The sequence below is a fragment of the Cladophialophora bantiana genome (genome assembly GCF_000835475.1).
Source record: "Cladophialophora bantiana CBS 173.52 unplaced genomic scaffold supercont1.23, whole genome shotgun sequence".
NCBI lineage: Eukaryota > Fungi > Ascomycota > Eurotiomycetes > Chaetothyriales > Herpotrichiellaceae > Cladophialophora > Cladophialophora bantiana.
In genome coordinates this window covers 439,626-453,598 of record NW_015971597.1, presented here as the reverse complement: position 1 = coordinate 453,598, position 13,973 = coordinate 439,626, and the positions used below count along the sequence as shown (strand labels likewise).

The window sequence follows — 13,973 nt, the reverse complement described above, 5'->3', positions numbered from 1 at the left end:
TCGGTTCTTTCTTGCGCTCCGCGACGCTCGTTTCCGCCACCGCTATCTTTACCTATGTATATGTACCGAGCACGGAGCATGCGTACTTTCTCCGGTCGAGGACGGGCGCCTCCTGGCTAGCACTAGTCTGAGAGCTCGCTACCTAGCTAGGTCGCTATGTACATATATTAGTGAGTCGAATTTACTCGGACGACCGCCACTGATGAGAATAGGGATGAGGAAGAAGCAGAAGCAGAAGCTGAAGACGATGATAGGCGCGCAAATTCGACAAGCTTCTGATCCTCCACCCAATGAAAACCATAAGTACGAGCGTGACGGAAGGACCTATTTTGCGCGCCGCCGTGGCCTTTACCTTTCTCTGCGCCTCCCTCCCGAATTTTATGCTTTTCCCTCGCGCCAGCCTTAGCAACTTGCTTTGCTATCGCTGTGAGGTGCGTAATAGTTGGTTTTGTTGGTTGCCGAGTCCAGTCAGGGGGTTGGTGTGCCGTCTCGCCTAACCGCAGACACAGGGTGGCCCTAACCTGTAACTACCCAGTCCCGACTAGCGCTGATCTGACACCCTGATCTGGGGCCACGAATGGTAAACGGGCGTGCGTCGGCGGTCGGTTCCAGAGATTGTATTAAACAACATCAAACCGGTAACCTTGTCTCCCTTTTCTACGCGCTGTGTTTTTCTCTTTGTTCTAACGAACTTCGTATGCCGCGCTGGACTGGCCTTGCCTAGACTGGAACTAGAACTGCTTGCTAAGTGACACAACACCTTTTTTTCTCTGATTGTTTTGGACGAAGCAAATCTGGTAGGAAAAAAGAACCGCCGGCCTCCAGAATCCATCCACGTGCGAAAGTGTTACTTTCAGGATCAGGAAAAGAAAAGGAGGGGAAAAGGAAGCGTGATGGACACCTTGGTGCTTGCCAAAGTCCTTGGATTGGCCTCGTCTGGCGTATTTGCAGGTGCTTAGACTCCTCCCCCTCCTCCCCCCTTTCTTTTCCCCCTTTCCCCTTTCGCCCCCTTTTCTGGGCTTCTCAGTGTACGGAGGTACATTCATTGTTCGTTGGGGCTAGATGAAGGCTGATCCTTCTCGCGTGGTCTCAATTTAGGGTACACTTGGGCGCTGTCCCACGCTGCTGTGCCAGCGATACTGTTCGCTCCAGACGCGTTGGCCGCTCGAGAATGGCGCTATCAATACCTTATGGGGTTCTATGTCCGTGATTGAATGTCCCCTTCCCCTTGTTCCATAGGTTCAATCGGAGTTGAATGTTTCTCTTCTGACGTGTGGCCTGGCAATATACACAGATCTCTAGGCCCATGTGCGTCATCAATGGCTTGTCCTTTGGGTACCTGGCATATCATGGTAAGGTTCTTTCTCGTCCGGCGGAATCCAGCATATTCCTCTCCCCCTCTCCCCTGCTCCAAAACCCCAAGGCCTCGTTTCGCCCTCTGAACTTGCTGATCCGGACAACACGTTCAGCTCCCGAAGGATCCCTTCTGCGCTATCTCTACATCCTCGCCGCAACCGCGAGTGCCTCGGGCGTGCCCTACGCACTCACCTTTCTGCGTCGGACCAACGGCGCTCTCTCTCGAAAGGCGGACCGTCTTGCAGGTCCGGGCGGCGGAGAGATGGCACTGACTTACGCCTTCAACGAGAAACGGAGCATCGACCGAGATAGGAAGATGAACACCGAGGAGGCAATCAAGCGGTGGCAATGGCATAATTATGTGAGGACTTGGGTTTTGGTCTTGGGTACGGTCGCTGGGGCATTGGCCGTGGCAATGGACTGATGGGTCTCGTTGAGGGAAGAGCTGTTTCTCCTATGGTCTTATTTGGATGAGCGTTGACAGTCGGCCCTGTGATTGTATCTTCAAACTGTTCTGGGAGTGAGCATTTTCCTGTTTCATTGACACGTCATATATCTGCCGATTAGCGAAGAAGAGCATTGGAGTAGTGACAGCGAGATATGAGCGATGAGACAAGTCACGATGAGCGTTGTATAGCCGAGGTGGGACTACCTTGTGAGATTCGAATAGGAGCGGATGTATGTGGCACAGTAACGCCGCAGCGTGACACAAGGATCCACCGCCTGAATAGGGTCCCTATCCCAGATTCGTTAGGCCTTTTTATCAAGTCGGAATCTAACTGTCGCACTTGTGCATGCGAGAACAGGATCGCCATATCGCATAACCGAAGCCGTCAGCCCGGTGAGATGCCGCAGGAGAAGGGTAGTGTCATCGCAACGGTGGAAAAGAGGAATTACAACTTTCTTTTGTGCGTCTGGGCGGACCTAAGTTTCCCGCACGATGAACTTGAGCAATTCCCGCAGCGTTCGATCCGTTACAAGACACATCTGGATTGATCCGGTAGAGACGAGCTTGTGTGTGGCCCTAGACAATGAAATGACCTTTTCTGAAACAGACTATACCCCCTTTTTTTTTTTGAAATATCAGGTCTTTGGCATAAGCCCTGTTGGATCCCATTTCTGGTCCCCTTGAGACAGCGGCACCAGACCCTCTCTCGAACAGTGAGATCCTAGTGGGTACATAACATCCATCCCTGGGAAGCGAAAGCCACCTCACCAGAATCAACATCGATTTTTCATATTCCAGCTCGAATATCCAATGATCACAGCCCTGTATCGCTTGAAACGCCTATCTTTACTCAAGCGCTTACGAATAATCAAATCCGTGTCTTTACGGTGCAATTCAGGTTCTATACCGTCCGTTATGAGTGCGTCGAATGACTGGGGACGGGCTAGCGCAAGAAAGGACACCACGATTGCAGAAATACCGTTGATGCCTTGAAGTCAGTATGGCTCCGTGATAATTGCATGACTCGTACCAAGCACGTGGTAGTCGAGATTGAGCCACGATAAATTGCATGCAAATGCATCCTGTCTTTAATTTGATCCAGGGTTAACATCGATCGTGATCGCAGCGAAAGGACTGGAGGCCCTGGAAAGCCGAGAATGCAATACTTTAACACATGAAACATACATACGGATTCTGGGCGTAAGTTTTGTCGCAGCTTTTTGCGGGAGGGCGCAGCTGTTGTGCAAGTTCGTGTGAATTTAGACGGGATTGAAGAGTGTGAATGTCTTGCCAAAGCAACTTCGTCGAAGCCTGACTTATCTAAACAATGAGGAAGCCTATCCAACAAGCTTTCGCCCTGGTGTGGTCACGAACTCGAGAACCTGCACTGTAAAGTTTCCAGTATATGCATACCAGTTGCCCACTGCATCAATAGCATTGGCCATGCCATTCGCAACTGGATTGTTGTCCTTTCCCAATGTGCTAGACACATAGTCGAAGCCTGCCCTGAAGAGCTGATTCATACCTTGCTGTGCCGCTCCAGCTGGATTTGTGGCATAAGCTAGATACATTTTGACGAAGTTGGTGTTGGCTGAGTAGTCGAGGTTGGGCTCCGTTAGTATGTCTCCTCCAGGGGTCCAGTATAGGTCCCCCTTCAAAAGTCCGAGTCGACCGTGAAGAATAGCGGACCATGCATGACCCTGAGCTTGGAATTGCACGCGAATCTATCCAAGCTCCATCGACCATCGCCATTTTCGTAAATCACGAGATTGCCATCGTCTTGGAAAGATAGCCTCTTTTTGTCTGCCTGAGCCATGTTCATCATAGAGGCCCACCTGGCATCCGCCCCATTTTTGGCGTATACAACGAGGTCCCCATCCGTTTGAATGAATATTTTTACAGCTTCTTTGGTGCTGGAAAAGTCGGCAACAACAGAGCCATTCCCTTTCCACGAGGGATTCCCTGGGGTAACTTAGACATTCTGCTTCCAGTTTGGAGATAGTTCTTGCTGTGTCGCCATATCTGATGAAATCGAGAATGATAAGGCCAAGGCGGTTCTTTTCAGGATCCACTTGACTATTGTCGCTAGAGAGATACTGACAAAGCCGCCAATTTACATTGGCGGCAGAGGCAATTGGAGGATTTTCTCCCTTCCGTATCCTAGTGTCCGCTGGATTGCTGATGTAAAGGATGCCGTCGGAAGATGGCTGGTTCCTTGAATGGTTCATATTGAGAAGGGCTCTATCCCACCAGCTTTCAAATGGGATTCCAGCCTCTGCTGGATTATCCGTTTGTAGCCGTGGGGCTACTGCTTTGTCACCGGCTGATTTTGAGCCACAAAAGCCCATACAGTCTATCCCGATTTCATCTTTGCCTTCGGATTCAAAGCGACGAAGGAGGATGGCTTTGCCCTGAGCTGTCTTGAGATTTGGCCACGTCTTTTGCTTATACCAGTCGCTTGTCTCCCATGCATTCCAGGCAAAGTGGCGGAGGCTCTGGTCATGAGTGCTTTTGAGATCGTCCCATTTGATGCTCACAAGCACAGTTTCACTCGAGGGAGTACGAAGAAACTCTCTTATTTCTCCGAGCATATCAGACAAATTGCCTGACAGTGTGATGTATCCGTGAACCATGGAAAGGCTGGGATCGTCTACCCGCAGGTCAAGGTACCGGACACCGAGCTCCAGTTGACGCGTAACGCTGTGAAATTGACAGACGGTGAAGAGATGCATTAGTTCTGGTGTGTTCTCTTTGGTAGCATGGCTATCGTGGGTGCCGGGAAGAGTAAGTTGTGCGATGCTGTAGTTATCCGGTATGTACTTCATCCACTCGCTAAACTTATTTCTAGCCCTATCGTGATCACCCTTGGGCATGTTGAAAGATATTCGAGAAAAGGGGTTTGTTTTCTGGACCGAAACGTTCTCAACGATAACACTCCAGCCAGAAGAATGCCTGTCTCAGCTGATGTGCTGATGTCCTCCGAAAGGACCAAGAATTGTATTCTTCAGGCGAAGCAGCTGAGCCTGCCCATTTCTTGGATGAGGGGTTTGGTTTTGCCTAGATTTGCTTGATGTACGTAGCCAATGCTGCCACAAAATCGTTTATCTGTCGAGGCGACTATCAAAGCCGTTCAAACCAACCGCAGGGAATCGATTTTGGATGGAGACCAGAGATCTAATAGCTAGTGTGGTTGAGAAAGACAAAACACTGATGGAGAGATGCATGAGCCGAATTGCACAAGCGAGAATACGGTACGTTAAGTCGTCCAGCCCTGAGTCCTGTAAGGGTTCCATCAGGGTTTAGACTTGGATCCGCGCTGCTCACCCTACCACTCGGAGGGGCAGAATATGGCGGACAGGAAGCTCATCTTAAAAACCAATACACAATCTGAACGACAGTCTGCACAATACGCGAGAAAGCTGCATTCCAATACCAATAATAGGCATGAGACTGAATCAAAGGCTACCAAAAAGGTATGAAGCTGAGCTTCAGGTCCATGGATTGTTTCAAGATGTTCGAGATGTGCGGCTTTAGTAACACAAGTTAAGACGAGGTGACCACGGCACTTGCCATGATAAATGATAAGACGGAGGTGACAGAGAGTTGCATGGGAACGAAGAGAGAGCGAGGTGAAAAAAGAGACTCACGACAAAGACGGGGACCTCACACAAAGTCCACTTTGTTTTGAGACACGAGTTACGCGAGGGTGTAACGTGAGCTATGAGTAAACAGTTTGAGCCGTGGCTGAGAAGGACTGAGCTCGTTATAAGCCAAGTTGATTCAGCGTGGGCATGCCTGACTGAAGCCTAAGCCACGTTGATCGGTCCTGATTTTGTCTTTTCTCTTTTAGTAGCGAGAAGAAGGTCTAAATTTGAGCCCAAACTGCTGCTCTCAGAGGTGAGGAAATCGCAAGACTTACAGGTCCCATTTTCGGCCGATGAGCCTAATGTGGCCCCTTTTAGCTGTCCAGGGTCAATATCCAGCCGTGTCCTACCATTTGCATCATCCCATTTGCTGGTCACCTATCCATCCAGTTTGATCTCTTGCTAGATTTTGTACTGTTTGCAATTTCATGGGAACGCAGACGCTGTAGATGAGACCAGCGTTGATGTGTCTTGTATGGAACATCGGACCGCAAGATTTGTTGTTGTTGGATGGCCACATTTTGTATCAAAATTGGTGTGAGTAACTCACTTGTGGCCTGGACAATCTGACTGTCACGTATATCAATCAAGGGCGGTGGGATGAGGTGGTAGACCTATTCGCGCAGGAGTTGGGGACCCGTAAGACCAAGCTCGGGGCGGACCATACTTCGACGCTGAGCAGCATGGCGAACTTGCATTCACGAGGAAAGGACAAGGTCGCAAGGAAGTAGCTATTACCTTAAAGAGTGAATGTGTTTGTGTAGGGGGCAGGATCAAGACTCTGTGAATGCATGCATTACACTTATATTTAGCAAGGAATTTCACAAAGAGCACCTGTCATGGTTTGGTCCTAAACTCCGGGGAAGGAAAAGAAAGAGAGGACAAATATGAAAGAAAACGCAAAGTTCAACCGTAGTTAGCGCCGACTGCAGCGCGAACACCCTGTTTGCTCCTGCTGAGTGAGCAGAGGGTCCCCTTTTTTTTGTAAAAAAAAAAAAAAAAAAACAGAAGAATAGCAAAACTAAATGAGCGTCTGAAAAAGAAACAGAGAGGGAGATGGAGGCTTAATTTGTAAAACGAGGACATTCTTCTGATGGAAAACTGCCGCACCCCTTTCTCTCACCGTTCGCCGGTTTGTTTTCTCTTTTTCCCCGCAACGAACTAACTACTCCTCTTTGCTGTTTTACCGTTCCCTACGGTAAATACGTGCCGTTTGACGAAGATGTATGGAGAAGAGGCGGCAGAAGCATGTTGTTACAACGCGATAGCCGCCCCCTCACTCTTGGACACGCTGACGTCGGGTTTATCTCAAGGCCTCTCCCAGTCTCGCAATTGGACTTTGGTCTTGGACTGTTGCGTGGCCGAATTTAGAACCAGAGCTAGATCTTGATTATTCTTCAGACAGAAAGCGCGGCCACGGAAATATGACTTCTTGCGGCCTAATACGATCAACAAACCAAAGACCGTTGACCCACGAACCAGTCCTAAGGCGAGGAATGCCGCTGTCTGCGTTTCCACTTGTAACCACTTGCAGTGATACATACTTATCAAGCGGTCGACTCCGAGATCCAGACGACCTGCCTTCTGCAGGTTCACAGCTTGTAAATATATGCGAGCGTGTGTGATGGCGTGTGGTTGCAACGAAAACCGCCCAGATTTGATCGTGGCCTGCGAGCTGAGCGAGGATGAGCGGTCGGCCGGCTTCCACCGCCTCGGCGACTCCCTCAGCCATACTCTTGAATATCTCCCGCAGGCCCGCTGTCTTCATATTGCCAGGCATTGTACCTTGCAGGTACTTCCTAATGTTATCAGCTAATCGACGATACGAACCATGTAGCTGTTCGGCGAGTTGACGGAGGATGTCTTGATGCCATTGTGCTCCCTTTTCTGACGACGCAAGACATCTCGGCATGAAAATCTTGCATCTTGTCCAGCAATATCCATGCGTCTTGATTCCTTCCTCGGACAACACAACATCACTCAGTCGGCAACGTTTCATAAAGGTTAACTTCCTATCGTCTCTTGGTGGATCAAACCCCTGGAAAGACTGTCTTTTGAGAAAGTCAACGACGGTGCATGGAACATCTTCATTCGTGTCATTGCGAAGAATTTCGCCATTGAGGACGAATAAAGCAAGAATTGCCAGACTCAAACTACGCAACCGGGCCTTGCTGAGGGTCTCGACATCTAACCGTGTTGCGTATCCACAGCAGTTCGCAACGATTGCCAAAGTATCTGACGGTATCTTAGCTGAACGACGAGAGATATCGGCCAAGATTCTTGTAGACATTGCCCGACCGTCACTATAGTCACCGACTATCCATCCATACTTCTGTAGCATGTTGTATTTCTTTGCTCGTCTCAATACCAATCTGCATCGCCATTTCTCCCTTGTCGAAGTCCAGATTTCTTGGCGGTGACAGGCAATGCAGAACAGAGTAACCTGCTGGCGGAAACAAGCAGCGTTAATGGATAGCTCCCCATCGATATTGCCGAATATCCGTCCCCCACGTGCTTTGCGTAATCCAAGCTTGTGGGGAATCAAGAGACGCATACGGTCCATAGCACAGTATTCCTCCTGAGAAATCCAGCGGCGACCCCACCAAGGATCGCACATGACTCTGAAAAGGACATCTAGTATGTCTCGGGCTTTCTCAATGTTGACCTCGGCAGTTAGCTTGGGGCCATGTAATGACCACTGCTGGGTAACAAGTTCTCCATTCAGTAGCTCCAGCAAGCAATCAATTTCTCGTTGGCACCGCACAGGAGTTGACAGCACACCGACAGGATATTGACTGCGGCGGTAAATTATGTCCATAGACTGCATGGCAGCAATTTTTGCTTTTTCGTCACTCTGGTTGATACATTCTTGATCAATCCAAAATGCTGGTATATTGCCAGAGACGGTGTACCTGACGACACGATCAAGAATAACATCTCGTACTTTGGAGCGCTTAGGTCTGCCGGGATGTTCTGGCATGATGCGATATCTTCCTGTCGTATCATTTTCATATGCTGACGGATTCCACACATATGAGACTGCAGCGAACTTTCCATCATCTTCTGGCAAAGTGACTTTGAATAAGGTTGGATCAGGGACTTTGAGGGTTTGCTGCCTTGGTGACAAACATTTCAACGACCGCACCTGCGTGAAATCTCGTGGACAATTTCTTTGGTACTTCTGGATTTCGAGAAGTTCGCTCACCAATGACGTTGGCCGTGAAGCGCGAAGCTCGTCAAAATCGCGACCTGTGTCGTCATTCATGTCCGCATAAAGAATGGCCCCAACCTCGAAACGTTAAGAAGGTTAGGAAGGCGTGTGGGCTCGTCAAGCGGCGATAGGAAAATGAAAACTCTGGCTTCTCATGTTACTTCGAGCGTTGAGGAGCCCAGCAAGCGATCTGCCTAAATAGGCGAAGTGGTACGTCGTCTTCATTCAACGGTCAGGTGTGACACACGGCTCCCAAGCTCCAAAGGAAGCAAAAAGTCTCTTGCCAGCTGGCACCTATGTTGCAATATAAAATTCTTTAGGCATTTGGGGGAAGAAATCCGCGATGAGGCTACTACCAAGTACAATGAGTCTCGCACACCTGGGTCACCATCCGCGAATCAAGCCTCTAGCGGACTCTACTAGCGGCTGCTGCCTAGTTTGCAGCCCTACTATTACCTCGTAAAGGTCCTGCAATCGGAAGATGTTCCCCGAAACGGACGAGGGTAATACATTTCCACCAATGAGACCAACCCTGCCAACTCCGGATCTCGTCCTGGTGTCAAAATACGAGCCCGTTATAACCTTCGACAGATGCTTCGAAGTTGGCTTCACCCCGACATCCAACAGTTGATGCACAGTTGAGCCATAATGGAAAGGAGAAAGGAGAAAGGGCAGGGTGGCTGTGGGTGGTGTGGGAGCGTAGCCAGCGGCACTGACCATTATCCAGAATAGATCCGTATAGACTTACCTCTTAATTACGAAATACGCCGTACCCGGCTCCGTTATTTTTAGCTCAGTTCCGTATCCCTGGCTCAACCTCAGCCACAGATATACTTCGATTGTGAACAAAATGAACTTCGAAAAGAAAAGACATGCGATAACTAGTCAGCAGACTCCACCTTCATTCTCCCAGAGAAATGGATAAGCGGACTGAGTTAGACGTGATTATAGTGAGTCCATCAAGAGAGGGGTTGTCGATATATTGCCATCTTGACCATGAGGAATGGCTAATTAACACCACGGATACAGGTAGGAGGCTCGATTCCAGGTCTTTGTGCGGGCGTCGCATTGAAAACGCTTCCTCAGATCCGATCGATCACCGTCTTAGAAACGAAGCAACCCAAAACAGCTGCTAGACCAAGGGGCGGGAATTCGAGTCAGTGACGAAGTTTCAGAATTCCTTCAGAAATATGCTGGGGCATTGATGAGCGACTATGGCATTCCTCTCAATTCCTACAACATTCTGGATACCAAGGGTGTAGGACTCAGAAAGAGATCTGTTGTTCGCAATTGTGCGATAACATGGATTCAACTCTTCCGCATCCTGATGTTGGCGTTCAACGAGGAAAGCTGCGAGAAGTCAGCCATCTGCAGATACCGCTATTCCTGCAATGTGCAAAACATCATTAGCCTCGGCGAAAAGGCCGAGGTTTGTGTCACGAATGATGAAGGCCAAAGCGAGACACTGGTGGGAGATTTGATCATCGGTGCGGATGGCGCTTCATCAAAGATCCACAGCGTCGTCCTCCACAGACGAAGCGAACGTACGCTGGATACGTACTCTTGCGTGGCCTTGTGCCAACCGAGGAGCTTTCAGACGATGCAATGAGAGTGATGAACTTCTCTGCAACATTGTGCTGGAACCTTAACTCTCAGATGCTATCATATACCGTTCCGGCACGCAAAGATGGTCCGCCCAACTCCCACAGTTTTCTGAATTGGGGTTGGTACATGGAGAAGACGGAGGATGAATTGAATGAATTGATGACAGACGTCGACGGCCAAAGACATCACTACGCTCTACCCCAAGGAGGCATGCGAGCGCTCTTGGCTGACGAGATCAGAATGAAGGCGCAGGAAGAGCTCTCACCTCAGTTTGCGGAGGCTGTAGCGAAGACCAAGTCGCCGTTCGTTCAGATTGTCACAGATTCTGGAGGGCTCGGTAATTTGTTCTCTGATGGCAAGATCCTTCTTGTCGGGGATGCTGCTGGTGGTCAAAGACCGCATGCAGGTTCAGCTGTCACTATGGCCTGTTTCCACGCACACCTTCTGAGGCTGCTTCTGCAGGGCCTAATATCTCTTGACGAATGGAGTCGAGAAACGCAATTCGTCTCTTCCGCATTAGTAAAGGCTGGTCAAGAGCTGGGGTCAATTTGCCTCTCGACGAACCTCGACCCAAGAGAGAAGGCGAAGTCATTTCTTGGAGGATTGTTAGCCGCGCAGAAGTTACTGACTGAGAAGTGGATGCAGTTTTGGAAGGAGAAGAAATGAGCGTGAATTCTCTTGTCGACGGTTGCGATTGGCATTTCGTACATGAGACATACTGAAAGCAAAGTTGGGTGGCTAATGCAGTAGAGATTCAGTGTCTCCTTATAACTATCCTTAGGATAATCTACAAGTCACATATTTTGCTCCGGTAGTTCAGGCTACAAGCAAGTTCATGTCAGTTGCCCGAACCATATAAGATAATGAGAAGGCGGGCTGTGCGGTACCTACAGATATAGTACTGATTTGAAGGGGTATGTTCGCATCGTCTCTGAGATGAGAAGACAATCATCTGAGCAGCCACACCTGAGACCGCAGCATCACCTGAGAGCAGCTCGTGCAATGGAAAGGCTTCCTTATCTGCGTAGTTCCCTCCGAAAAAAAAAAACAAGAGATTGACTGAAGCTCCTATCTGGCTACATTCACCAGGCTGCAACGAGAACCACGCCACAGCAAGACGGCCCTTAGAGCTCGGCTGGTAGGTGCCCTCTAAATTCAAATACAGCACCTATGCATCCTGCTGGGCATTGGCACAACACCTATCCTACAGAAGCACCAGCAGCACAAGCAGCACCACCACCATCACCACCACCACCACCACCACCAGCAGTCTCAACATTGTGGTTGCCCCTTATCTGATGGTAGAGGACGACAACGGAGCAAGTACGAGGTGTGCATCACCTCTCGCCTGAGCTGTTTTCTATTTTCAGTTCCAAAAATCGATGGTGACAGCATCATGTCGAGTATATGCCTGTAAATACTGACCCGCAGATGCTTCTTCCTCAATATTCTTGGACTGCTGCTCTCTTGTAGCTGCATGAAATATTCGGTAAGTCGCTTATTCAGGACTGTCCTGCGTTTTCTTGGACATGCACCACCGCGTCTGATACGTTAGATGCAAGTTTCCTACCACTGACTTTGCCCTCCATCATCAAATCCAGAGCTTTTTGCGCCTGTTCCAACCCGCCATCAATCCACTGTGGCCTTGTAGTGTAACAGAGCACTTCAGGGTTCGGCGTGCACCTGCAGCAACGCACAGAGGCCTGTCCAGCAGATCGGGAATCGAGAACGCGTTTCTGGTTGATACTGACAAAACACCACGACCACCAACACAACCCAAAGGGGCAGCGGCTAGGGCTACGAGCACCTAGCACAGCGGCAGCATCGAGGAATAGGACTGAACTGAAAAAAAAAAAAAATTAGGAATCAGGTAGACGGCGCCAAAAAAAACCATGGTATTCATGATACTCTCTCTAACTGTAAAGAATGGCAGTCTGCCAGCACTATAAGCTGTCCTGCTCCCAGCTCTCTAATTAGGTTTGACATGTGACCCGACAGACCTCTGCCCCGCCAGTTCACCGCCACCCCAGCACCGCACAGCCACCTTGCCTTATTACAATATATACACGATTTGTACGAAGTGTGACTAGGAGGAACGAACACCTACCAAATTTGGTGGTGTCTGTTTCTGCCAAGTATTAAGAGAATTCGCTGTGGTACGAAATCGCTGGCGCTGTCGCTGTCCGAAGTCATTCCCAAATAATAGCGGTTAATGAAAACAAAATCTCATCACGATATTTCTTTCAAGTCGAGATGGTGAACACCGGCCGCCCCAGTCGAGCCTGCGATCCATGTAAGGCGAGGCGTACCAAGGTAGCGATCCGACCTTTAGATTAGGCTCTTGCTGACGCGCAGTTGGTGGAAGCGCAACGAACAACGTCAGGTGAGCAGCTTCATTGGGTACCTAAGCATAGACGCTACTCACATTTCAATAGCAGTGTTCTCGCTGCGAAAGAGCTGGTCGAGAATGCACAGGATACAAGAACTCTCCTTGCCGCAGCGCGTTCACAACTGTCAAGCTTTCGAGATTGGCCATCAAGAATACCTGATTGCTGGCAACCCAAAACCATCCATCATCAGATCGAAGCATCTGAAGTTTCTAAGCTGAGCATATTTCCCGGCAGGGTTGATGTTTATCAAAACTGTCCGTAGTTCGCATATGTCAACGCAGAACTGGGCTAGCCGGGACACAGTGTAACACATATCGCACAACACTGTTGCGGCTCTGCGACGTGGTTGCACAATGGGGCCAATACCCAGAGACTGATACCGTGCCATTTCAAGAGACCGAGGAATATCAGGCGCTGCGAACCGATGCTAGGAAGACTGGCGAAGCCATATACTCGTCAGTCACCTACCACATCGACAAAGACTGGGTGAACCGCATCACAACCGTGAGCTTCCCTACGTCTCCGAAAGCTTCGGGCGACATTTTGCTGATTTGGCCACTCTATGGGGGAAGCGTTCTGTCTACTGTGCCAGAAATATATCGTGCCTCGATGAGGCAAAAACTACGATCAATTGGCATTTCGATGGGACTGGCACAGGCAGTTGTACTCGCCGACACAGTGGATTTATGGAGAAGCACGAATCCTTTCAAACCACTTATCATTGCTCAAGGCCATGTATTTATATGGAGCGCGAGTATGTTCTAAAGTGCTTAAAGGCCCCAATCGACTTGATAAAGCCATCAAGGATCAGATCGTGCAAAATATGCCAGAACTAGTAATTACCCCTTTCTTCAACCACATTAAAGTTCTAATTCGACCCCAGATGACCCTAAGGGCGGCTTTGACGACCCAGGCCGACCATACGGTCGCTTCCATCTCCAGGTTCAGGAAATGAAGGGTCCTTTGGGTCAAGAGTGATCACGCGAACCAGGAGCCGCACGCGTGACCACGTGACTATTCTTCGTGAAAAATACCCTAATTCTCGTATTAATGATGCCGACTCGGCCCCATTTCAGCTCCCAATTTTAATTTTAGGACGGCAGCTAAAATAGGTAAAAGAAACTTGCTCACGAATCTTGGAATCTTGCTCTCTCAGCCTCATTCATCTCCCTCGACATCCCTGCCGAGCCACATCGTAAAAGAGAACGAACAAAAAATCTGCTCAACCTTCTCAACCCGGACGCACGTTTGACCTTTGACAATGCGACAGATCCTCGGCGCGTCCACCATCGCGAGAGGGGCAAATAAGATGAGATCGA

The 13,973-nt window shown here is 49.4% G+C and overlaps 5 protein-coding genes across 5 annotated transcripts; 2 read left to right on the top strand and 3 right to left on the bottom strand.

The window, feature by feature from the left end:
* Nucleotides 1–1,306: 1,306 nt before the first annotated feature.
* On the top strand, nucleotides 1,307–1,780 carry Z519_11745 (uncharacterized protein; the record flags this gene model as incomplete). Its single annotated transcript, XM_016769456.1, has 1 exon — nucleotides 1,307–1,780. The coding sequence occupies one exon, from the start codon at nucleotides 1,307–1,309 to the stop codon at nucleotides 1,778–1,780; it is 474 nt and encodes a 157-aa protein (XP_016614440.1).
* A 1,361-nt stretch (nucleotides 1,781–3,141) lies between these two features.
* Nucleotides 3,142–3,375, bottom strand: Z519_11744 (uncharacterized protein; the record flags this gene model as incomplete). The annotated part of the gene is made up of 1 exon (XM_016769455.1): nucleotides 3,142–3,375. The coding sequence occupies one exon, from the start codon at nucleotides 3,373–3,375 to the stop codon at nucleotides 3,142–3,144; it is 234 nt and encodes a 77-aa protein (XP_016614439.1).
* Nucleotides 3,376–3,458: 83 nt separating this feature from the next.
* On the bottom strand, nucleotides 3,459–4,677 carry Z519_11743 (uncharacterized protein; the record flags this gene model as incomplete). The annotated part of the gene is made up of 2 exons (XM_016769454.1): nucleotides 3,459–3,766; nucleotides 3,906–4,677. The coding sequence occupies 2 exons, from the start codon at nucleotides 4,675–4,677 to the stop codon at nucleotides 3,459–3,461; spliced, it is 1,080 nt and encodes a 359-aa protein (XP_016614438.1).
* A 2,161-nt stretch (nucleotides 4,678–6,838) lies between these two features.
* Z519_11742 (uncharacterized protein) lies at nucleotides 6,839–8,713 on the bottom strand (the record flags this gene model as incomplete). The annotated part of the gene is made up of 1 exon (XM_016769453.1): nucleotides 6,839–8,713. The coding sequence occupies one exon, from the start codon at nucleotides 8,711–8,713 to the stop codon at nucleotides 6,839–6,841; it is 1,875 nt and encodes a 624-aa protein (XP_016614437.1).
* A 1,150-nt stretch (nucleotides 8,714–9,863) lies between these two features.
* Z519_11741 (uncharacterized protein) lies at nucleotides 9,864–10,930 on the top strand (the record flags this gene model as incomplete). The annotated part of the gene is made up of 2 exons (XM_016769452.1): nucleotides 9,864–10,203; nucleotides 10,257–10,930. The coding sequence occupies 2 exons, from the start codon at nucleotides 9,864–9,866 to the stop codon at nucleotides 10,928–10,930; spliced, it is 1,014 nt and encodes a 337-aa protein (XP_016614436.1).
* Between the last annotated feature and the right edge of the window lie 3,043 nt (nucleotides 10,931–13,973).